Genomic DNA, 24,257 nt, shown 5'->3' on the forward strand with positions numbered 1-24,257 from the left:
GATTAAACCATACACTATCTGTATATGTAAAAAAAGACCTGTACATTTTAAACTTTATTCTTAGGATGACTGCGGAGCTAATAGATCATTTGAAACCAGTTACAAAGATTCAGTAAATTGTGTGATATTCAAATTCTGAAGCAGCTTGCCTTACTTGAGAATTATAAATAAAAAAGTAATATCTGATGGTATCATTTTCTGGGAATATTGAGTGGTATCCAATGAGGTTCTGCTAGTGCAATGATGCGTCTATGCCATCTCCAAATCTGCTCTGCATGGATTGGATATTATCCCCAGAACACACTTATGGAGCACTCAAGAAGAGGAGAAGGGAGCTCTGTGGCACAGATTTTGTGGAAACTGAACTACTTTAGTGGATACCACCTCCAGCATTAGCATTAAAACACCTGCAAATTTGTACTTTCCATCTTCAGTTCTTAGTCTCCAGCATCATCCCAGAGTCAGGCTCTATCTCAATATGTGGAAGTTGTACTTCTGGCTGTCAGGACAAGTAGCCAAAGACAGACCTATCAAGCATCTTTTTCATTATAGGCCATAATATTCTGCAGCAACAAATTGCACTGGGTAATTGCCTGTGGTATAGAAAAGTACTTAAAACCTCTGGCTTTCAATTTTAACGACGAGTTCCTAAGTTTTGTATTCTGAGAGAAGGAATTAACTTTTTTACTTGCTTGCCATCTCTCAAGCAGAGCTGCCAGATTTCTGTTTTAATTAATCTTCCTGAAAGCCAATCCACATAGTCAGGGCACGGAGTGGGAGAGTCTGTCTGGGACAATTTAGTTTCAGAATGCAGGTGGCAAGTGGCATGTTTGGACATCTCCCCGACCACAGGGATAATAAGAAGGCTAGAACAGGTTTTGGCCCTGAAGCCTGAGCATTTGGTACCAAGACATTGAATCGCACATGGTTCTAATGCTTTCTAGAGGAATTCCTTAGTTCCACAGATTCAAGAGCTATTTACTAGGTGTGACTGGTCTGTACAGAAAGAATCAGTTATAGCAAAGTTTTAAAAGGATAGAACTTTTCTGCCTACTTGAGTTTCACATGCCATACTGGCTTGTCTTAGAACTTTTTGAAGTACATTAATAGTCTACAGCCGCAAGCACTCAGCTTTCTTAACAGATTAGTCATACACTGACGTTTGTGGTGGTGCAACAGTCGTATTAATCATCATCTCACTTATTGTTGGGAAGTCAGCACTTCAGATAGCTTTAGATAATGCAAAATCAAGGTCACCTTGCCAACCTGCAGATTAAATGCATTGACTTTCATATGGCAACGCCATGGCAAAGCACAGTCATCAGAAACCAGCTAAAGAGAACAAAACTTTCTTTCCTTAACCTATACACAGGATGTCCCAAGGATACTAACAGGACAATCTATTCATATGAAATAAACTGAACTTTGAAACTCTGTACATTTTATGCTAAAAGAGTTCTAGCTGGGTACTTTGAACAGTTCTTGTCAATTTTTTATAAACAACGAATCTTTTCTTTCTTGTATTATATTTATTCTAAAGCAAACATGCTGCATGACCCACTAGATCTGCCACTGTTGGAGCATCAGTGCCAGCATTGGCACTGGTTTCAGGCACAGATCTTGTGGATTTCAAATGAGATTTTATGCAATTTTGGTGAGATGTTGTCTAAAATTAGTGCCAGTGGTAGAGGCAGGGTGGGGGATAGCCACAGGAACACCACATCAGGGGCTCCCACTACCTGAGATGACGGTCTAACCCCACCTAATGGCTGTACCAGCCCTGGCGATTGCTGTGATTTAATAATTTGTGTATATTTCAAAACAGAGCAGTTCAGTTTCCTATGTTGCTGGCTATATAAATTTGAAAACGACTAGTAAATGTCACAAAGATGACAACATATTTCCTTCTTAAAGCGCTCTCGTGAAAAATCATGAATTATTTACAGTGTTGCTTTCTCACTCAGCACATCAGAAAGCAGTTCTCATTTTGTCACTGCCTTGGGATTGGCAGATCTACCACAGAGACACTACAGAAATGTACAGACATTTGAGCGCACATAATTCTTTAAAGATGCATGAGTGACAACCCTTGGAAGCAGAAAATCCACAAAAGTATCTATAATATGGCCATTTGGGTACTGTATGTACAGTTCTGAATGGGAGATGTGGTGACATGATATGGAGTATTACCTCCTAGAATGATGAGGACATTATTAAAAGTAGAATGAGAGAGGTTAGGGTGAAGCCCAGGTCTTCCCTGCCATATACTTTATCAGCCCCTGACTCATTCCCTTTGTCTCTTGAGTAGTGTTTGTCAATTCTGAATTGAACGAAACTGTAGCTACCATGGATGAATATATCACCCAAACAATTTCTGAGCTGAACATTGAAGGTGTTAAATACTTCTAGTAAAGAAAGCCATTCCATACGATCAAAGGCCTTGGCTGCATTCCAGAATAGTAACTCTGTGGGAAACTTCAAAATGTTTGCATGGTCTCTATAAGATGAGCAGCAGTCTTAGCATTACTAACCATGCTTCTCAGTTTGCTTAAAAAATAATATCCTCATTATATTAAGATTTTTTGCTAATATTGAAGGCAGGATTTTATAATCAGAGTTCAGTATTAATACAAGAAAACATGATATGTTTCCATACCTAGTTGTGAATTACTTAGAGTTGTATTGTGGGTCTGATTTCTTGCACTTTCATTACTAATAGGCCGGTTGGTCAGCTGTGTGAGTCTCTTTCCATATTTAGGAAATAGCGCTTCTGATTTCAGTTACTATTCTCATCATTTAACAGTGTTTTGCATTGGCTTTTGTGGCAAGCACATCCATAAATTTCATCATTCAAAAGTGTGTGTTTTAAATGCTGCCAACTTTTGGAAAGTGAGCGGAGCAGTGTTGCAGTAATTTTAAAAACAAATAGTGTAATTTTAACCGCAAACATTATTAGGTTTAAATCCACAGTATAGGAAGGTGTTTTAAGTGTGACGACAGTAGCTTGCCTTCTATATTTTATAGGTGTTGCTGATCTTTGCGAAAGAAGACAAACAGAGTGATGGATTTTGGTGGGCTTGTGACAGAGCTGGATATAGATGTAACAAAGCTCGGACGCCCGAGTCAGCGCTTGAATGCTTTCTTGATAAACACCATGAAATAATTGTCATAGATCATAGAAACTCCAGATACTTTGACGCAGAAGCCATCTGTAGGTAATTAACTGCCCTTGTTTTTCATATGAAACTTGGAGTGTGAGTTAACGGTTCCACAATAGTACTATGGTCACTTTATTTAGTGTTGCCATACATCCAGAATTTCCTGGACATAGCCGGGATTTGGCCATCAGAAACAGTGTCCAGGTGGAAATCTCTGAAGTGTCAGCAAAAATCCAGATGTATGACAACCCATGTTGGCAGTGTTGTTTTTTGTGATTTTCCTTAAAAATAGTTCAAAAACTTTTTTGAGATTTTGCACACACACAAAAAGCTCAAACTTTGGGCAGTACTAAAAGAAACACTCAACAACTTTTTTGTCTGCATTTTCACCTTTTGAAATATGGGAACTCTACTTTATTTCTAAGGCAAATCAGTGCCTGGACCGTGCCACTTCAGACTGCATAGTAGGAGAGATCACAGAGCATAGTTAAAACTATTTGCTACCACAAGATGTGGTGATAGCCACTAATTTGGACTGTTTCTGGAGGAGAAGACTGCCAGTGGCCGTTAGCTGAGACAACAATATGTTTCCTCCGGAAACAAAGGCAGTATGTGTCTGAATAGCAGTTACTGAAGATCACACGTGTGCCATGGAGGACTTAGCCAGATTTTGGGCTTAAATAAGGGTTTAGTTGACAACTATGCATGCCAGACTAGAAAGGCCTTGAAAATGCACTCTAAAGGACTTGATAAGCACATATATGCTTTTGTTCTTATGATTATTCTATGATTCCATAGAAGAGCTGAACTCCTGCTTTATAGAAAGTTGAATATCAAAGAGAATAGGAACATAGGAAGCTGCCTGATATTGAACAGATTGTTGGTCCATCTAGGTCTGTGTTGTCTGCACTGACTGGCAGCATCTCACCAATGTTTCAACAGACAATATATATATGGATGATTTTTTTTGTATGGAGGAGCATTCAGTTAGGTGAGCCCCTTCCTGCAGTCTGATGTGACATACATTGAGGTTTACCACCTCAACATCAAACTAGACCCTCAACACCAGGAATAAAAGGCATAAATGTGAGGTTGAATACTGCAAGATAGTTCTCTGCAAATCAAGCCAAAAGCAGTCTTTTGTTTTCACTTCTGAAAATAAAAAGGTTGTAGGCAACTAAACTCAGAGCTGACTTAGTAACCTTGTACTTGAGCTAATTTAGGGTTGTGTGGGTGTTGCAGAGCCTGGTTGCATGGTGGAACAATCAAACGACCTCCTCTAAAGTCCATCAATAGAATCATAGAACTTTAGCGTTGGAAGGGACCCTGAGGATCATCTAGTACAACCCCTGCATTTCAGTAATATGTAGCTGTTCCATATGGGAATTGAACCTGCAACCTTAGTGTTAACGACACCATGCTCTAACCAACTAAGCTATCTTACCCAGGTCTGAGAAATATGTAAAGATCGGGTATATGTTGAAAGATGAATGAAACTGATAGTTTCTTTATTTCAGCTTCTAAAAGTTACAGATTATACGCACACACACACACACACACACACACACACACACACAAAACCAAAAAACCCCCCGGAGAAACACATATGTAGCCACAGCTTTTTAAATTATTTCCTCTGAAGATGTTCTTGCTGCTAAAGAAACAAAACACTGTTTTGCTTATAAAATAGCTTATCTCTTCAGTAATATTAACTGCTTCAGACGAAACAAATTTAACTTTGGTTTTGTGTGCAATTTGCCTGCATAAGTAAGAATCCACTCATAGGTTGAAATATGGTGTTTGGTGTATTAATTTTTCAATGATTATGACATTGACTTTCCTAATTTCAGGTCAATCCGTGCTACAAAGCCTGCTGAACACACTGTAATATTAGCTGTTGTTCCACAAATGTAAGTATTTTTTGGCAAGAATGTTTTCCAAATTACACTTTTTTAATGGGTAAGGTTAACTAATGAACAAAATATCTTAGCAGTGGTTGGACTTCACATCCATAAATATGCTAGTGATAAGTGTTTTAATTGACTCTTTACTCAGAGAAGGACAATACAAGTCTCTCATTAAAATCTTAGATCAAACTATTTATTCAGACAAGAATGTCTATTCACTTCAGAATGTGGTTTGGCACATTATTGAAAATTCATACATTTCCCAAAACTCCTGCACTTAGGATATGGTGCTGTTGCCATTGAGAAAGGACCCACCCACCCCCCACTGCCGCCGCTGCCTCCACCACCACCATCATTAAATTTATACACTGCTTAATTGTACAAAAACCTCAAAGGGGGTTACAAAAAAAAAATTATAAATAATACATACAGAAAGTCATCAGCTGCCTCCATGGGAACTCCTATCACAAATCTGCAAGAGCAGAATATGGTGTTTTGAGGTTCCTTCAGGATTTAATACTTGCAGGATTTTTGTTCTCAGGCCAAAATGCAATTAAAGCACATTGTGACCAATAGCACACCAAAGCTATTTGCCTTGTGGGGGTATGATGATGAGTTTAACTACTTAGCCAACATACATTGTGCAGTCTAGATTTCTGACTCGTACCAAGCTCATGTTGGCATAACATAACAAATAAGGAAAGGCAATATCTGCAAAACTGATATTAAGAGGAAAACTCAATGTGCTAGAGTAAATATATATTTTGTGCTTTATGACTTCTATATGTATGAATAATATTATTGCACTAATTCCCAAAGGGGTAGCTATGGTAATCTGTGTTGCAGCAAAAACAACAGGCACTTTAAAGATTAACAAATTGATTGTGGCATAAGCTTATACATACATAAATACACATACTTGAGGGAATTATCAGAATTTTTCAGATCTCTTGGCTGACAACATTTTCTACAATTCCGTAGGTCTGGTAACCAAGAAGAAACGTCTGTCCTACGCCTTCTCCATGCAGGTTTTAACAGGGTATGTAGAAGTTATTTTCACTTTCTTTAAGTGATAACTAATTTTTCAGTCTCCAGTTATTTTCTCTCAATGATTTGATGCAGATGTTGTCAAACACCTGTTCGTCAGCCACCCTGAGTGATGGTGCATACGCATCAGAATGATGAGGTAGAAATTCTCATAAAAACTGAAAATACACACTTTTGTTGCATGATAGCTTTGAGAGCCCCCGACCTTTACATTTTAACTAAAAATGTCTGAAAAGTAAGCAGGGACATTAAGGGAAAGCTATTTTCAAAAATTAAATCAGGGTTCTCTAAGGGTATCTTAGTAAGCACCTTTAGCTGCCTGGTCCTCTGTGGTCAGCCCTGAGCAGAAGAGGACTGGAAAGCTGGCTGCCACTTTATTTGCCTTTAAGATCCTTATGTAAACACAAAATGAGTCTGGGTGTAAGGTCAGACTCCACAAGCAACCACCTGAACTTCCCAATAAAGACCTGGTTACACTGGAGAACTGCATTTTTAGATGGATTTAAAAAGAAAAACAAAGAGGGACCAACTGTTTGGTGTGTGTTAGTGTGTCCCCCCCTTATTTATTTATTTATTTATTTATTTACATTTCATATTTAAATTATATAGATAAGACACATAAACTTTGAATATTCAAATACTGTAAATAAAACACGTCATGTATTCTTCGCCTTTAACATTGCAGTTGTATATCCACATATTACCAACTATTGTTACACCTTTCCCTCTCCCCATGTACCCTTTTGACTCCCCGCCCCCCCCCCCCCGGCATGGCTTCTTTAATTCTATTTACTAATAGTGCTATTGTGTTTATACTTACTATCTAACTTATTCAAAATTCCATCTTCAACATCATAATTCTTGTCTTTGTGAGCTCAGTCTAAGCATAGAGTTGTGTGTGTTTCTTTGGTGCAGCCGCAACGAAAGATTTAAAAGTTTTACTTTTAAACTAATCAGACTTCTGTGTTATTTCTGAATATTCTGGTTAGTTCAAGCTATGGTCATTTCAGAGAAGCCAGGATCAGAAATGACTTATGGTGCTGATTTGTTCAGAGCCAGCAGTGTGGGGGGCATCCCCTTTTCTGTTGTTTTTGCCACCTGCTTTTTTCTTCCTCCCCACTTTGACATCCACATGAATTTAAGCCCAAGAGTCACATAAAATTAGACTTGGCTCCTGCTTTTAAGCTATCCAGGGTTATCCAGGTTCACACATAATGAGGATCCTGGTTAGTTTATTAAACAAATAAACTGGTTAGTTTATTGAACTACAACTCCTATCATCCCTGACCACTGGTCATGCTGGTTAGGAATGATGGGAGTTGTAGTCCAACAACATCTGGAGACCCAAGGTTGAGAAAGGCTGGTTAAAAGCAGGTGTAGATACTTCCTATGTCCTCATGACTACGTCAAAGGAGGTGTGTGTGTGTGTGTGTGTGTGTGTGTGAAGACCTGAGTCTGATGCAGGTTCTTGCACGTGATGCTAAACCCAAAGTTCAGTATTTGTTTCTGAATTATTTCAATGGATATGAGCTTAATGCTCTGATGATGCAATTTAGCATTGAGTCACAAAAATGGCATGCTCATTTGCAGGCTGAATTGATCTGCATTATAGCTGGCCACCTCACGAATCTGGTGACATTAGCATGCATCCAGATGGAAAATAATCAAACATCACCAACCTACATTTGTAAGCTGTGTCATGGTGCTGTAAATGCAGCTTGGTTTTAAGATGGGCTCATTTTGAACCTGCCACTGATCCATCAGCTCCCTTATGGACAGATCAGTTTGGTCTTGTGAATCAGCATGAATGACCCAGTCTAATAATCTCTTGGTGCGAATTCTATTGTCTTTCTTATCTTTCTCTCTCTCATGTATTTGCTGCAATAATTACAACCAACTTGTTCAGACAGGATCCCATTGAATATCTCCATGCCATCTTTAGGTTGTGTATTATAGCTCATTCTTGTTGCCCTTGTTCTCAAGTGACAGAAAAAGGATTAACATACCAAAGAATAGGCTTTAAAATAATACTGAGTGGGTGGACAGACACTTCCTATGCTTCACTGGTTGCCTTCTGGGCTGCCGTTTGTTCACAGGAAAAGCAGCCAGAGGCTGAGCCTCTGATTCATAGAATCATAGAATCATAGAATCGGAAGAGACCACAAGGGCCATTGAGTCCAACCCCCCTGCCAAGCAGGAAACACCATCAGAGCACTCCTGACATATGGTTGTCAAGCCTCTGCTTAAAGGCCTCCAAAGAAGGAGACCCCACCACACTCCTTGGCAGCAAATTCCACTGTCAAACAGCTCTTAGTGTCAGGAAGTTCTTCCTAATGTTTAGATGGAATCTTCTTTCTTGTAGTTTGGAACTATTGCTCCGTGTCTGCTTCTCTGGAGCAGCAGAAAACAACCTTTCTCCCTCCTCTATGTGACATCCTTTTATATATTTGAACATGGCTATCATATCACCCCTTAACCTCCTCTTCTCCAGGCTAAACATGCCCAGCTCCCTTAGCCGTTCCTCATAAGGCATCGTTTCCAGGCCCTCCTCTGGACACGTTCCAGTTTGTCAGTGTCCTTCTTGAACTGTGGTGCCCAGAACTGGACTCAACCTGGATTCAAAGCACAGTCACCTGGAAGCAACTTCATTAGTATTGATGAGGCCAAGGGAGCAATCCTAACTCCCAGTGGGGGAGCAGTATGGTTGAAAGGAGCAGCAGGGCCACCACCACATCCAAAGCTACACAACATACACCAAGGAACAATTTTTTGTTGAGCCTGCTCTAAGCTGGCACAGCAAAGAGGCCAGCTCTCATCCCTCTCTGGCAGCTATAATGGTTTAGGATCCAGTAGATCCAGTTCCAGGCCTTACAGCAGGTACTACTAGTGTGAACTTCACTGACAGTACCCTGTCCACAGTCCACACCAGGGGCAGTGAACTCTGCATCTTCACCAGCAGAGTTGGGGGGAAGGACACCTGTGCTGTATCCTAACTCCCTCCAGCAGCATGGATCAGGGGTTAGGATTGCTGTAGCCATTTCAGAGGTTTGGGGTTTGTGTGTACAATAAGAATAAATGTATATTATTCATAGTAGCCTGCTTTTTTCATTAGGACTTCAAAGTAACTGGTCAAAGAATAAGGAAAATGTAAACAAACATTATAGGGAACTACAGCGTATTAGATGCTGCCATTTGTTCTTCAAGTTCCCCCTCCCAACTCTGTCATTCCTCATCTCAGAAGAAAACTGTTTGTCAGCATTATACTTTTGCTGCTCGTTGCATTTGCCAGACCTGCTTTTTCATATATATAGCCTAAATTACGTGAGAGGGACTTACTCTATAACAGGAACATCCAATGTGAAGCCTTCCAGATATTCTAGGACTCCAATTCCCATCAGCCCCAGCAGAGGCAGAGGAAGTGGGGTGCAGTGGGGCCATCTACCCCAGGTGTCTACACTGAAGGGTGACAAAATGCCGGGCGGCACTCATCGTGGGGCCTGCAGCGTGCCCAAGCAAAGCATCTCTCCTGGGAGTGATGCAGTAGCTTGGGCGTCTGCAGGCTCCGCAGCTTGGAGGCTGAGTGGGAGGAGGTAGGCAGACTCCTTGGAGGCCCCACGGAGCGTCCTGCCCTGGCTGGCCCCACCCCGCAGGGGACTGGCCCCGCCCCAGGTGACCGATCAGCTTGCTCCACCGCTGAGCCCCAGCCAACATCAACAATCATCAGGGATGGTGGAACTTGTAGTACAACATCTGGAAGGCAACACATTGACTACCTCTGCTCTGTACCATTCTGTGCTATTAAAATGACATACTTTTTATCTGACAGCCAGCTTCTCAAAGGTCCATTTCTAGTCCTTCTACTCAGGGATTTACTTACCCTGCTGTACAATGCAGTTGTAGTTGCAAAAGCCACATCCATTCTGTTCTCCTGTCTGTTGGTACCACTTTAATTTACAATCACATATGCATGACATTTTAGGGGTTCAGTACGCAGTCTCTGCAGTTTGCAGAAGTTTTGCCCAGGCTGCTTCCCCCTCATCCACCAGCCCACATTGCTCACAAAGGCAAGATTAGGATTAAGGCAGGCTCTGCTTGCACAGTTCATTTCCCCCCCCTTTGTCCCTGAAAGCTTCCCCAAAGCATATGGGGCCACCTAAACAATGTGTCTGTCTTGTGGAGGCTATAGTAGGAGAGGGGAATTGCCCAAACTTCGTAAGTGGAACCCTGTTGGATTCAACCCAATAAAACATAAATAAAAACTTAATTCAGAACATGGAATACATTAAGATAAGCATCCAGAAGCAAAAACCAAACTGTTCCCTTACACACTGCAATTTACAATTTGCTCAATTTGCAGTGTACAAGGCACAAAGCAATGTTCCCCTTCTTTTCCTTCCTAGGGAGAAAGTAAAAATCTAAACTACGGGCATTTGCACATATCAGTCTTAAATTGCCTTTTAGAAATTATTTATGTTGACATCTGATTCATGTGAAAGAGAAGGCCAAAGAGATGCAATTGTAACAAGGATGTTATTTGGCAACGGCAGATTTTGTATTAATTAAAAGCCTGCTTTAAGACTCATTACTGAATCCCCTACTGGGTCAACACTTGTAATTCTAGAAAAGTGGGGAGAGGATATTATGGATCATGTTTTCCTTATGCAAGAAAATGTAGCATCACACCAATAACCAATACATTAAAATTTGTGAAAGTGATTTTGCGCCTACAATGGTGACTGTGACACTGCTACTTTTTCAGTGGGGAGGGGAAGTGGAGACTTGTGTGGCATATTCTTACTGCTATAATCCTTTCAGCAAAAGACTTTGAAGTTTCTTCAAAGGTTTGTTTGCTGGCCATAGAAACGTTTGTTCATTTATAAGGCAAGTAACATCAGAAAGTACCATCTGCTGAGATAGCCATCAAAGTCTCCATGTGCTCTTAAAAAAGCCCCCCCCCCCCGATCTTCAGTTAACAACCAGTCTTCCAATGCAATACAGCTACCAGTTTCACTGGCAAAAATCTATAATCGTCAGGGAGAACAGAAATAAGACACCAAATGTTGTGGCTCCTGTATGGCGCAAATTATTTTTCTCCTCTGGTTTTTACTCAGCATTGCCAGTGACCTTTCAAGCACCTTAACCTTGAGCAGTTGCTGTCACTCAATACCTGCCTTACTAGGGATAGGGTAAAATGTTAGAACTTCCCCCACCCTTCCATCTTTTAAATCGCACCTCTTATGACTTCATGATTCTTATGATTTCATAACTGAATGCTTCATCAGGCTGAACAATTTTAGGGTGAAGACACATTCTCTTTTGTGGGGTAGGATTCATGCTTTCAGCACTAAATGGCCATACCTCTTTTCTCCAGTTTTGTGATTGCCTCCTTCAGGCATGAAAAAAAATCCATTCTCCATATCACAATGCAATATGCTTGCAAAAAGCTCGTAGAAACTGTGTAAGGGGCTGGGAAAAGAGACTCATTGAGACATTATTTATGCCCACTGGTGTGGACAGAACATAGTAGGATGCAGACATTAAAAAGTACAATACTACCAGTGAAAGAGAATAGCAATTTCACTTTTGGCTCATTCTGTGTGGAACTGATGGGAGTCGCAGTTCAACAACACCCGGAAGGCATCATTTTGGTACCCTGGAATAAACAATTAGCAGGCTAGATGGACCAGTGGTCTGACAGCTTCATATGTTTCCTGTGTTGATCATAAATATATGGTATCTTAATTGCATATAAGGCTTTTTTTTCTATCCCCTAGAGATTTTTGGAGAATAGTGGCATCACTGCTTGTTACAATGAACTGATTCAAATAGAACATAGCGAGGTGCGATCACAGTTCAAACTACGGTACGTAAAAATATGTGTGAAAACTTCATGTTCTTGACAGAAAGTGTCCTTGACAGAAAGGAGGTGAGCCCATCGCTAGCATGCAGCCCGGAGGGGGAGGAGAAAGGCGGGGCGGCAGCAGGAGGAACCACCTCAGCCCGCCCTAGCCAAAATCCCAGACATATGCTTAAATATTTAAAAAATCCCCCCGGATGCCCATGTTCCGTGTACAAGACGACCCACAATTTTTTACTTTTGTTTTTTTAAAGCAAATAACCTCGTCTTATACACGGAAAAATACGGTAGTTCCAGGATTTGGGAAGTGCAGACCAAATAATTAACCATCCATCAGGAGTAAGTGCTATTTGGGGCTTGCACAGGGACTCAGCTTCTAGTCACTTGCCTCAGTCAGACTCCTTATTTCTTAAATTCCAAGTATTCACCTTTCTTCCACTGGGCTTTAGTTTCTCCTAATCAGAATATGTTCACCTAAGTAGAGCATTTTGTATATAGTTGGTATCACTATATGAAGCAAACATTCCTTTCATTTTTCTCCTTCCGGGTCCCCCCCCCCCCCACCTGCTGTTCTTCCACATGGCTTCAGGGAACTTATACCCACCCACTGTCTGAGTTTAAGGTGTTGGCCAGATGGAACAATTCCCACTCTTCTCCCTCTGCATTTTGTCCTGGAGGGGGGGGGGTCTGCCGCTCCCCACTCCAGAGTCAATTCTGTGGGAAGAGAGAAGGGAAAGTCCTGTTGCCTAAGCAGAAGAACTTGTGCAGGGTGTCCACTAACACGATTCATTATGTCAATCCCACCCAAAATGTATACAAATGTGTGCCCTCTTTTGCAAGTGGAGCTGAGGGTCCAATCTACATATAGGCAGTGACTATTCTTGACACTTCCAATATGTGTGTGATTGCATGTGCGCGTATTGTGCCGAAACTGGAAGTGACCCAAAAATGTCACAAAAATGGGTGGGGCAGTGTGTTTACAAGCTTTTCCAATGGTGTTTCAAATGTATGTGATTTCACTTCAACATACAGCACCTCAGAACATAACCCCTGCATAAATGAGGTAAGTGTACTGGGTCCAGAATATTCTGCTGGCCCCTCTGCTCCAAAATGTACCATCAGTATTTGCCATCCACAAGTCAAGGGGCTACCCAATAAATCAAAATAAATTTGACCCCCATGTGATACTAGACTTCTCTCAGCAAGTGCACATTCCACATTGTAACAGGAATGAGGGAGTCATGGGGGTGACTTACAGAGGAGGATTGCTTATCCCCTCCTTCACTTGAGAATCTTCCCCTTTTACCATTTCCCCTCACTTAAGCTTATTCATTGCTCTGGCTAAAGGAAGCATTTACAGAGAGAGAATAAAACGCAGGAGAAATGCAGACAACCAGTATTTTCTTTGCAATATCTACACTGTGAATACATTACATATTGCCTAACAATCCTCTCCATAGATGTATTGTAGAAAAATACATTGAAAATCCTGGTAGAAATGGAAACATACAAATGCAATACATCTTGCAATGTTTTTAAAATAATTCTTTGTGTTTAGTTCATGCATCGATGTAATCCTGACCTGTTACACTTGCAGATATTAATGGTGTATAATTTGTTAATTTCAGGGCTTGCAATTCAGTGTTCACAGCACTGGAACACTGTCATGAAGCCATAGAAATAACTAGCGAGGATCATGTAATTCAGGTATGGAAAAGGTACATTTTTCTTACTCTTCAGAAACCTGTGTATCGATATATCAGTTGATTGAACACCACTGACTTCTGTGGTTGTATGTAGACGTTTGTGCCATATCCCTCCTTTCCTTCTTAAATATCTGTTGGGGGAGGGAGTTCTACAATGGAAATGTATCTAACAGTATTCATACTGGGGACTGAATGTAGCATAGGCATGCGGAATGCATCTTTAAGTTCACGCTTTCCTTGGTTGCTCACATGGTTTCTTTGGCTTATAGTATGTCAATCCAGCCTTTGAACGGATGATGGGCTATCAAAAGGGAGAGCTAATAGGAAAGGAACTCACTGAGCTTCCAAAGAGTGACAAAAACCGTGTGGACCTACTGGACACGATCAACACTTGTATAAAAAAAGGAAAAGTAGGTGACTAGCTAAATTCTACCTCCTGTCTCCTTAAACCTCCTTAAACTGAACAGACCTTTGAGATCATTTTCCTCTGTTGGTAAATTACAAATCTAGGACACCTTAACTTTATTGGAGAACATGTGCAATTGGATAACCCTGTAACAAAACTGTAAGAGGGAAAGAATTGTGTGTGTGCATGCATAAAATCTGCTTTTGTGCAGAGTTTATTGCCATGTGGAGATTCTGGGATGATGGATTCTCTGCTTGTAGCTTGCTGTCAGTGCATCTATGATTCTCTCACGTAAAAGGTGTCTGAGACTGTGGTGTCACAAAATGCTACCAGCTTAGAAATATTTATTTTAAGAAAGGGGTTTGTGATCTGAGCTTCCTAGAATGTTGTTTTCACTCAACTTGTTTAGGAATGGCAAGGAGTTTATTATGCACGGAGGAAATCAGGAGACAGTATCCAACAGCATGTGAAGATAATGCCTGTAACCGGCCAAGGAGGGTAAGTTTGTTAATTAAAAGTGCACTCTGTTGTAATGGTTTTCTCTGTTATACATACGTATATAAATAGATGGAATCAGGTTTGACTGTGAATATATACACCTATATGCATAATTATATTTCTATCAAATATACTAATTCCATATAATAGTGCCATGTTTCTTGGCACAGGTCTGGGCTTTAAAGCTCTGTGTCTGAGTGTGTATTTCTTCTCTCTCAGTGCTTTCCCTAGGAAAACCCACGTTTTCTTCTCTCTCAGTGCTTTCCCTAGGAAAACCCACGTTTTCTTCTCTCTCAGTGCTTTCCCTAGGAAAACCCGTGTTTCACCGCCAAATCAGAGTAAATGGCAATTAGGTTTTCTGCAGATTGGACCCAGTTTTATGTGTTTGATTCCCCTGAATCTCTGTTCTATAAGCTGGATTTTCTGTTTGCTTGTTTTAGGATGTGTTTTTTAACAATATTAAAATAATAATAACAGTACACCGCTTGTATAAATGCTTTAAGATAAAATAAATATTATCCCTGCCTCCCTCCCACCAGCTGCTAATCCTCAACTGTACTTCACCTGTGACTCTCACCAAATGCTAGTGCCATTGCCAAGGCACAAGCCTTGTATTACCTGGATTACCTGAGAGTCAAACCACATGTGATGTGGAAATTCCACGACTGGAACACCCATCAAAGCAACCTTGGGGTTAGGGGCAAATAGTTGAAATAGGGGCAAATAGTTGAATTCCCCTATGCATCTCTGATTCAAACTACTCTCCATACGTTTTCATAGAAAAAAAAGCTGTGAGGAGTTTCAGACTGCAATTTTGTGCACCTTTACTAAAGAGTAAGTTCCCCTGAATTTAGGAGAGCTACTCACATAGGATTCCACTGCTAGTGATGGAATTCCCATGTTGCACATAGTTAGACTCATAGTTGTCCTTAAATAATAATAATAATAATAATAATAATAATAATAATAATAATAATAAAATAAATAATAATAATAATTTATTATTTGTACCCGCCCATCTGGCTGGGTTTCCCCAGCCACTCTGGCGGCTTCCATAGAAACCAAAAATACAGTAAAATATCACAGATTAAAAACTTCCCTGAACAGGGCTGCCTTAAGCCCTGAACAGGGCTGCCTTAAATAAGGTCTCATCTCTCAGTCTCATTCTTTAAAATGTGAACATAATTGACCTATTCTGTAGGATGAGATGAATAAACAAGTGACAATAATAATTATAGGATTTTTTTAATTTGGAAAAAAAATATTGAAAATACAGTAATTTTATGCAATCTATAATTATAATAAGTCAACAGCATCGTATGACTGAATATTGTCCTGATACTTATCATTCCAAAACATCACAGATTAAAAAAAATCACTCTAAAAAATGTTTCCGTTATTTGCTCTTCTGCAATATGTTAATTTAGACATTAGATTTTCTCAAACCTTTCTGACAGTGATGGAGTAGTTAATTAACAGGTTTCTTTTAATTAATCAGATCTGAATTTTTTATTTAAAGTAAATGGTAACAATTTAATCACCAGTTGTGCCAAAATTATTTTATTTAGTAACAGTGCTTTTGTTGTTTTCGTTAATATTGGCAGGAAAATCCGTCATTTTGTATCTATCAAGAAGCTATGTTGCACCAATGACAGCAACAAACAGGTACTGTGTTTTCTTTGTAGTATACAACCGCCTTTCTTGATATCATCCCATAGTAATAACTGTTTTTCTTCACACAGCCAGTACATTATGTAATATTTAAAATATGAGTGCCAAAACTCACAATCTGGAATTGTGATGCTGGTCTGTGACCGTATTAATAAATTCATTCATTCACTCATACTATCTGGAAGACTTCACCAGGTAGCATGCAAGTTTATTTGACCAAGCAAAATGACTGGGCCAGATTTTGGGGAGAGAATTATGCAGTCTTTCAAGTTACACAGAATACATCATGTAGCAAAATTTGGTCCTAGGGAAAGCTAAATTGTTTACAGGTGCAAATAGAGTTGTCAGAAGAAAAGGAAGCACACATCTGCATACCACAAGGTTGTCTGTGCAGCTAAGGTTTAGCTAAATCAGAAGTTTATGTGTCTATTTCCTTTTCTTTTTTTCACATGACACCAGACCTACAAGACCCATCGTGATGAAAAGTGCGCAGGAGACCAGTTTCAGTCAGGTTAGAGAATAATCTTTCTTCAACTGGCATCATTTTATAATCATCTAAATTCTCTCAGCAGTGTGTATGTATATATATTTAAGTACCATCAAGAATCTAGCAGAACTGGTACTTTCCCCCCTGAGGGCTTTCCTAGAATTATGCCTACAGATTATGCCTTCTGCCATGTTGGATGGTAGATGCAAAGAGATGCCTGTCTCTCAACAGATTTGCAGGTAGAGAATGTAATCCATTATGTATTGAAATGTGCTTTACATGGTGGTTCAAGGGCAAAATTATTGAGAAACATTTTGGCTAGCTTAACAACCTACTCTGATCAAGAAAATAATTTTTCTTAAATATCTTTATCCGTAAATGAGAAATTAGTTAAAACAAATGTGTGTGTGAAAATAAATTCTGGCCACTTTTAAAATACCTTCCTGTAATATTTCTAGACTCTCACTCCTTCAGATGCAAGAACAGGAGAAAAGAATCTATTGATGTCAAATCAATAACTTCTCGAAGCAGCGATGGTAAGTACACCAATGTGTGGAGAATATTTCTAGCAGTTCAGGATCCTGGATTAGATTGCTGCTGCTACTGCCACTGTTCATTTTTGAAGATTTGAGAGAGAGGCACTTGATGTGTCTTCAAGGTTTTTGTTAAAAGTAGCTCCCTATTGTCTGGGCTATTGAGCAACAATAATAGAAAGCAGTACAATTTAGAACAGTGGAAAGTATTTGGGGGCGGAGGTGTCTCCATCTCTTACTGGCAAATAATTTATTACTCTCTAAGAACATAGGATGGGACCGTAGCTTCTTTATTTATTTTATTACATTTATATCCTGCCTTTCTTTCATCATGGAACTCAAGATAGACCCACACATCTAAAATAATGCAGTGTACGAGGATGTAGATTTTTACTTTTGTTTGTTTTAAATGCCAAAATGTTTCTGTTTAATGGCAGCCCCAAGTTTACAGAATCGTCGGTATTCATCAATGGCAAGAATACACTCCATGACGATAGAAGCCCCAATCACAAAGGTAAGAGTCAACAACTTTCTGATTAAATTTCACACACATCAACAATCGGGACAGATACAGCAAGGCTTGTCAAGGCATTCAGATATCTTAAGATGCGCTCAGCCAACACAGTATGTCTGACATCACCCCAATGACCTGGTTTGCATGTAACACTAAGCCAAACCATGGCTAAGTGTGAGCATGATAGTGTGCATGTACTCTCAGTTAAAATCATAACTGCTTCACTCCCGCTCCAGTTATCCAGCTGTTACGCTACCTGGAATTATGTCATGGTTTGGGCCGGCATTATATTGCTGTAGGCAAACTATGAGTTGCAGCTACTATTTGTTTTTCGCTTACTATTCATGGTTTGTCTTGGATACACAAACCATGAGCATGAGTTCGGACATAACACTACATGCATACTGGACCAATAACTATGTAGTTTCTACTATAGCAGATAAATAAAAGGTGTGGCAACTTAAAGCCCAGCTAATTTTAAGATGTTGTTTTCAAACACATGAATGGAGACCATGCTATTTATTTATTCAGATGCCTCTAATAACTTCTTGTAAACATGTCCTTTTAAATTCACAAGAAATGTACCAAGGATGTTTTTTCTCAAATAGTAACTAATGCTTTATCTGTATGAACTATTATTACATAATAGAACTGCCCAATTTGAATCAGTAATCAACTAAGAGCGCACTCCTGTACATGTTCACTTAGAAGCAAGTACCGCTGAATTCAATAGGGTTTACTCCCAGGAAAGAAGGAATAGGATTACAGGAACAAACTTTAATTGCTTAGTCAGTGATGCCAATTTTAATCATGTAGGCAAGTGGTTTTCAACCAGTGTGCCGTCGGACCCTACGATGCCTTGAAAAATAATAATAATATTATAATTTATTACTTATACCCTGTCCATCTGGCCAGGCGTCCCCAGCCACTCTGGGCTCCTTCCAACAGAATATTAAAAACAATAAAATATCAAACATAAAAAACTTCCCTAAACAGGGCTACCTTTAGATGTCTTCTAAAAGTCGGATAATTGTTTATTTCTTTGACATCTGGTGGGAGGGCATTCCACAGGGCGGGCGCCACTACCAAGAAGGCCCTCTGCCTGGTTCCCTGTAACCTCACCAACACTTTGAATTGTGCTCGGAAACATACTGGGAGCCAATGTAGGTCTTTCAGGACCAGTGTTATACGGACTTGGCGACCACTCCCAGTCACCAGTCTAGCTGCCACATTCTGGATTAATTGCAGTTTCTGAGTCACCTTCAAAGGCAGCCCCACCTAGAGCGCATTGCAGTAGTCCAAACGGTCAGGGGTGCCGCAGGCAACACTGCCCTCTCTCCCTCTTTTCTTCCCTCCCTCTTCTGATGCCCTCTCATGTCTCTGCCTCCCAAAGGCTTGCAGCAGCCCAGGCTATAAGCTCCACAGGCAAATGGAGCCTCTGGCAGGCACCTCTCTTTGGGGCGGGGGGGGGCACTCCCTGGAGAACTCACAAGGAGAGGGGAGAGGAGAAGAAGCTGAGGGAACGCTCCACGGGGAAGGTGTTCAAAAAAGGGTGAGAAGCTGCCAGCGCTGCAGGCAAGGGGTAACATAACTGGGCTCCTGAGCCCCACAGGAGTGCTGCAGAAAGAATGTAGTCGGTTAAGGGAGCTGTAGACTCAACAAGGTTGAAAACCTCTGATGTAGGCAAATTGTAATCAGTTGTTAATGGTACATTTGTTACTGTTTAGTGTCTATTTTGCACTCATTGTAACAGGGCTTGAAAATATAAAATACAGTCTGTCCCTATAACAGTAAGTGATAGCTTTTGCTTATAAGTTTTAAATTATCATAGTACTTTCAATATTCTCAAAAAGGCACCTATTTTGAATTTTTAGCAATACATTAATCTAAATGGTAAATTAATTAGTTAATTATTTAAATAAGATGATTAATCAACTGCTTTATTCATCTGATGTTCCTTTTACATACTAATTCCTTAATGGTTTCATGTAGACTAAAAATGAGCAATAGCTCTGTTATATGTTTTTCCTTTCTGTTTGTAACCCCGTAGGTCATTAATATAATCAATTCCGCTCAAGAAAACAGCCCTGTAACTGTAGCAGAGGCCTTGGATCGGGTTTTGGAAATCTTACGGACAACAGAACTTTACTCTCCTCAGTTAGGTACCAAAGATGAGGATCCTCACACTAGTGATCTTGTTGGAGGTCTGATGACTGTGAGTAAGAAGAGACATATCAAACAACCAGTTTCACTCACTGTTGTGGGGTGTTTCAGCTGAGCTGATGTTCTAAGCAAAATTCCTGTGGCTTCTCAATTGCCTCATTACATTGATAGTACTACAAACCATAACATTCCGTCAGCCTTCTGTTGCTGGTGCTTGTTGTGGGAAAAACTGTTAAGATTTATGTAAGCAGCATATGGAACGCACAGTAGGAGGAATATATTGAACTTTGCCCTGGTTCACCAAAGCGGAGCTCTGTGGATACAGAAAATTGCCTCTGTAAACTGCTCCAGATAAGCAGCCTTGAAGGAGGAGAGCATGCAGCTTTAATGTCAGATTGAATTCTCAGTGGTGGTGCAAGTTTTATAGCATATTTATTTAAGCAAGCATTCACGCATTCATTGTATGTGCTTTTCTAATTATTTGGAGCATAATTTATATTGCTTAGTGCATAAACGTAATGATACCCTAATCCTAATCTTCCCTAACCTTTTGCGGCTTGATCACAATGTCTTTTAAGAGTGCACCCTTCTCCTTTTTTCCTTGATGTGTGGAATCCGGCAGTGTGCAAATATTTTTTGTTTTATTTCAGGATGGCTTGAGAAGGCTGTCAGGAAATGAGTATGTATTTTCCAAAAGTAAGTTCCCACGTCCAACTCTCTTTAACACATGCCTGTTTTATTTGTTGCTGTTGTTGCAAAGCAGTTAAGTCTTGCTGAAAATCACTGGTGCAGAGAATCCTTCAAACACACAATAAAAGGTCCAGTTCTTACACAGCAGTTACTTGATTCAGTAAGGAATATCTATGTATGGAAGATGTTGAGGCTTATCTTGGTGGGTATATCCAGCTGTGTCATATGTTCAACTTAACCCCGTTGAACTGGCTCATTGCATCTTCTTGATGGGCTTATACATCCCCATTCAGGGTCACCAGTTGTTATATGTGATTTGCTGCCTGCAACTAGAGGTGTATCAGGACCAGAGAAGACAGTGTTGCAAAACACAAGCAGGGTGATAGGAGTGTGTTAAACACAGAATTGCCCCAGTAACATAGAAAGAGGGTGCCTGGGCATAAAACTGCAGGGAGGTAAACTACAGGTGAGGGCAGTGCCTTACCACCATGCATGCCACCTTTGCATATGCACCTCCCCACTCCACATCAGGGCAGTTCCATTTACACACCTGAGATTGTAGCCTCTGGATTGGATCCTGACCCATTGAAATCAATGAATCACAACAAACAAGCCCCACTGATTTCAGTTACAAAGCCTGGATTCATCCCGTCGTGTCTACCTTGGTCCAAATACTTAATTTCTACTAAGAATTCTTCAGTGTGGTGTAGTGGTTAGAGTGGTGGACTAGGACCTGGGAGACCAGGGTTCACATCCCCACTTGGGCATGAAACTCATTGGGTGGCTGTGGGCCAGTCGCTGCCCCTCTGCCTAACATAGGGTTGTTATGTGGGTTAACTGAGGAGGAAGAGGAGAACCATGTGCCCCACATTGAGCTCCTTAGAGGAAAAGGCAGAAATATAATTGAAATAAATAAATTTATCATTTCGACAGATACCACGAACCAGAGCCATGGTCACCTCTCTGTGCCAATTACTATCAATGACGTTCCACCCTGTATTGCACGCTTACTGGATAATGAAGAGAGCTGGGACTTCAACATTTTTGAACTGGAAGCTGTTACAAATAAAAGGCAAGCCTTCTCTCTGCATTGTGTTAGATAGAGGTATAGAAGTGGAAGGTGTTGCTGAACAAGCTGTGGCACAAATTAAGCTTGTGTCATCTATGACTTGCTTAGTTGTAGCTGCCTGTCTAGCCAGGAGTAACTTGTGCTTCCCCCTCCTGTGCTTCCTGGTGGATGTGTGGAGTGGGCATGATTCCCAAAGCTGCCAGAATAATACCCTTTTTACTTTATGTTACATTTGTTGTGGTTAGTTTAGCAAGAACAGGATAGATCTATATGCAGCTCCATCCTTTCTGTCTTGCGACTCCCTTCAAGAGCTACTACATGGTGCCACCAATCTTTCTTTCTTCCTTTTCCTTTTCCTTTTCCTTTCTCTCTCTCTCTCTCTCTTCACTTCCCATTGAAATTAAGCTTAAGAACATGCAACTGCATGTTAAATCTATTATGCCCCTATGACCCCTTGCCTCTTCAGGCCAGAATACATTAAATACAGTTTGAGGTGTTAAAGCTCCCCCCCCCCCAAGCTGTCAGCCCTCCTAAAATGCTGCTCAGCTGCTATTTGGCACCAAAAAGTAACTGCCATTGACATCGATGACAGCTTCTCATCTGTGCCAAACAGCAACTGAGAGAGGGAGCTCTTAATTAGAACTACAGCACTGGAAGATAGTGGTAACCCTTCATGCCTTTGCGCCATGGTCCTGATCCTAATTGCCCCCATGTGGCTGCTGTTTTTAAAAAAGGACTGCACGATGCCAAGCTGTGCATTTCACGTCATGTAATTTGGCTCTTCCTTTTATATAAGTCTCCCCACTGTCAAAATGCTGATTGTCAACTTCACATGGCAAGCAAGCACACACAGGGATAGTGGTGAAATGTATCCAGTAAATGGAAGCTGTTGCTAACCAAAGTCTGCAAGAGCAAGAAGACTGATAACGAGTGCCTTTCCCGCCTTGTTTTACCATCTCCCTTTCCAATTATGTTTCAGGCCACTGGTTTACCTGGGTCTGAAAACTTTTGCCCGCTTTGGTGTCTGCGAATTTTTAAACTGTCCCGAAGCCACACTGCGAGCCTGGTTCCAGGTGATGGAAGCCAACTACCACTCCTCCAATTCCTATCATAACTCCACTCATGCAGCTGATGTCTTGCATGCCACAGCTTTCTTTCTGGGGAAAGAGAGAGTTAAGGTACAATTGTTGCTGAGATTTCCTATACTTATGTTCAACAAGTTATGACCGGGTGTTTCCATGGTATTTATTTGAAGTCCCTCACTGCGCTGCTTACTATCTGAGAGTAGTTATACAATCATTTTTATATGGAAAAATGTCACTATGTGGTGGCATCTCCCAATCATTTTTCTATGGTTATTGATATTTATAAATCAGCAGTGGGGAACCTTTGGCCATAAGTCTAAGTAGACACACCGGGCTTCCCCATTTTGGCCAAGCCATGCCCACATGCCCTACACTTGATGTCATATATGAGGTGTGGGGCATGTAATGAAGCTGATTATCAGGGAACTGTGCATGGGGCACACAAAGCATTGACAATCAACTAATGGTCAGTGCTTACATAGCTTTATTCATGACGCTATACAAAAACAGATTACTTGACATTGTTGTGATGTCAGGTGATTTGACAGGTGGAAGGAATAAGAATCTGGTCTGCTGGCCAGATCCAAACCCCCAGCTCTGTTGTAAATGGATCTTCAGAAGATGAAAATGAGCTGCATCTATGTAGCCATTGAAACTAATGCTGCATTCCCCATAGTTATGGGTGGATTACACTGGATGGGTAAATTTCCCATCGGGAAAATTACAATAAACTCCTGCCTCTAGATTCTACAAACTCACCCAGACTTGCATATCAGTGACTCTACTGGTGATTACTGTTACATTTTTATTTTGATAAATACTGTATAGGTGAACGAGACTTAATTCTTTCTTGTAGGCAAGCCTTGATCATTTAGATGAAGTGGCTGCATTAATAGCTGCAACAGTTCATGATGTGGACCACCCAGGACGGACCAATTCTTTCCTGTGCAACGCAAGCAGTGAGCTTGCTGTACTCTACAATGACACGGCTGTGTTGGAAAGCCATCACACAGCTCTGGCGTTCCAGCTCACCGTAAAAGACAACAAGTGCAACATTTTCAAAAGTCTCAATAGGTTAGCTTCCTCACAGTTCTCTTTGTTTTGAGTACATGAAGATACATTTTTTTGTGGTTGTGTGCGAGATCTGCCTCCCCCCCCCAAAAAAAAATTCTGTTTATAGATGGATGTCTGGAATTTTGTGTCAACAATCACATCAGTGCTCCAGAATGCAGAGGGTTGGCCTATATGAGATTGCTAGCATTCATCAGCATATGTCCAAAACTTGGGTTTTTCTTTTCTTTTCCACACATTTATCTGCTATGGTCAGCATTCTCATGGGAATGTTGCCTTTCTCCAAATTTTGGACACTTATTGTAACATACATATAGTTAAAAAAACACACACAACCCAAGCACCTCTATCTTCCATATCTGTGCAGTGTGTACCAATTATATTCCAAGTTGAAG

At 40.6% G+C, this 24,257-nt stretch overlaps 1 protein-coding gene and 1 long non-coding RNA gene across 3 annotated transcripts in view; one reads left to right on the plus strand and one right to left on the minus strand.

The window, feature by feature from the left end:
• PDE8B (phosphodiesterase 8B) overlaps positions 1–24,257 on the plus strand; it is a 40,281-nt gene that overhangs the window by 12,364 nt on the left and 3,660 nt on the right. For both annotated transcript variants that reach the window (XM_079995419.1, XM_079995420.1), the window contains exons 3-18: positions 3,025–3,215; positions 5,009–5,068; positions 6,047–6,104; positions 11,887–11,975; positions 13,598–13,676; positions 13,945–14,085; positions 14,491–14,579; positions 16,184–16,244; positions 16,710–16,761; positions 17,196–17,273; positions 17,708–17,784; positions 19,835–19,999; positions 20,598–20,643; positions 21,571–21,709; positions 22,686–22,884; positions 23,648–23,865. In XM_079995419.1, the coding sequence (XP_079851545.1) occupies positions 3,025–3,215; positions 5,009–5,068; positions 6,047–6,104; positions 11,887–11,975; positions 13,598–13,676; positions 13,945–14,085; positions 14,491–14,579; positions 16,184–16,244; positions 16,710–16,761; positions 17,196–17,273; positions 17,708–17,784; positions 19,835–19,999; positions 20,598–20,643; positions 21,571–21,709; positions 22,686–22,884; positions 23,648–23,865 (1,742 nt within the window). The remainder of the gene's footprint in view (positions 1–3,024; positions 3,216–5,008; positions 5,069–6,046; positions 6,105–11,886; positions 11,976–13,597; positions 13,677–13,944; positions 14,086–14,490; positions 14,580–16,183; positions 16,245–16,709; positions 16,762–17,195; positions 17,274–17,707; positions 17,785–19,834; positions 20,000–20,597; positions 20,644–21,570; positions 21,710–22,685; positions 22,885–23,647; positions 23,866–24,257) is intronic.
• LOC307226963 lies at positions 20,663–22,814 on the minus strand. Its single transcript, XR_013843745.1, has 2 exons — positions 22,699–22,814; positions 20,663–20,966 (listed from the first exon to the last, which is right to left on the minus strand). It is a non-coding gene; the product is annotated as an uncharacterized lncRNA (long non-coding RNA).

This window comes from Podarcis cretensis, assembly GCF_951804945.1.
Source record: "Podarcis cretensis genome assembly, chromosome: 11".
Lineage (NCBI taxonomy): Eukaryota > Metazoa > Chordata > Lepidosauria > Squamata > Lacertidae > Podarcis > Podarcis cretensis.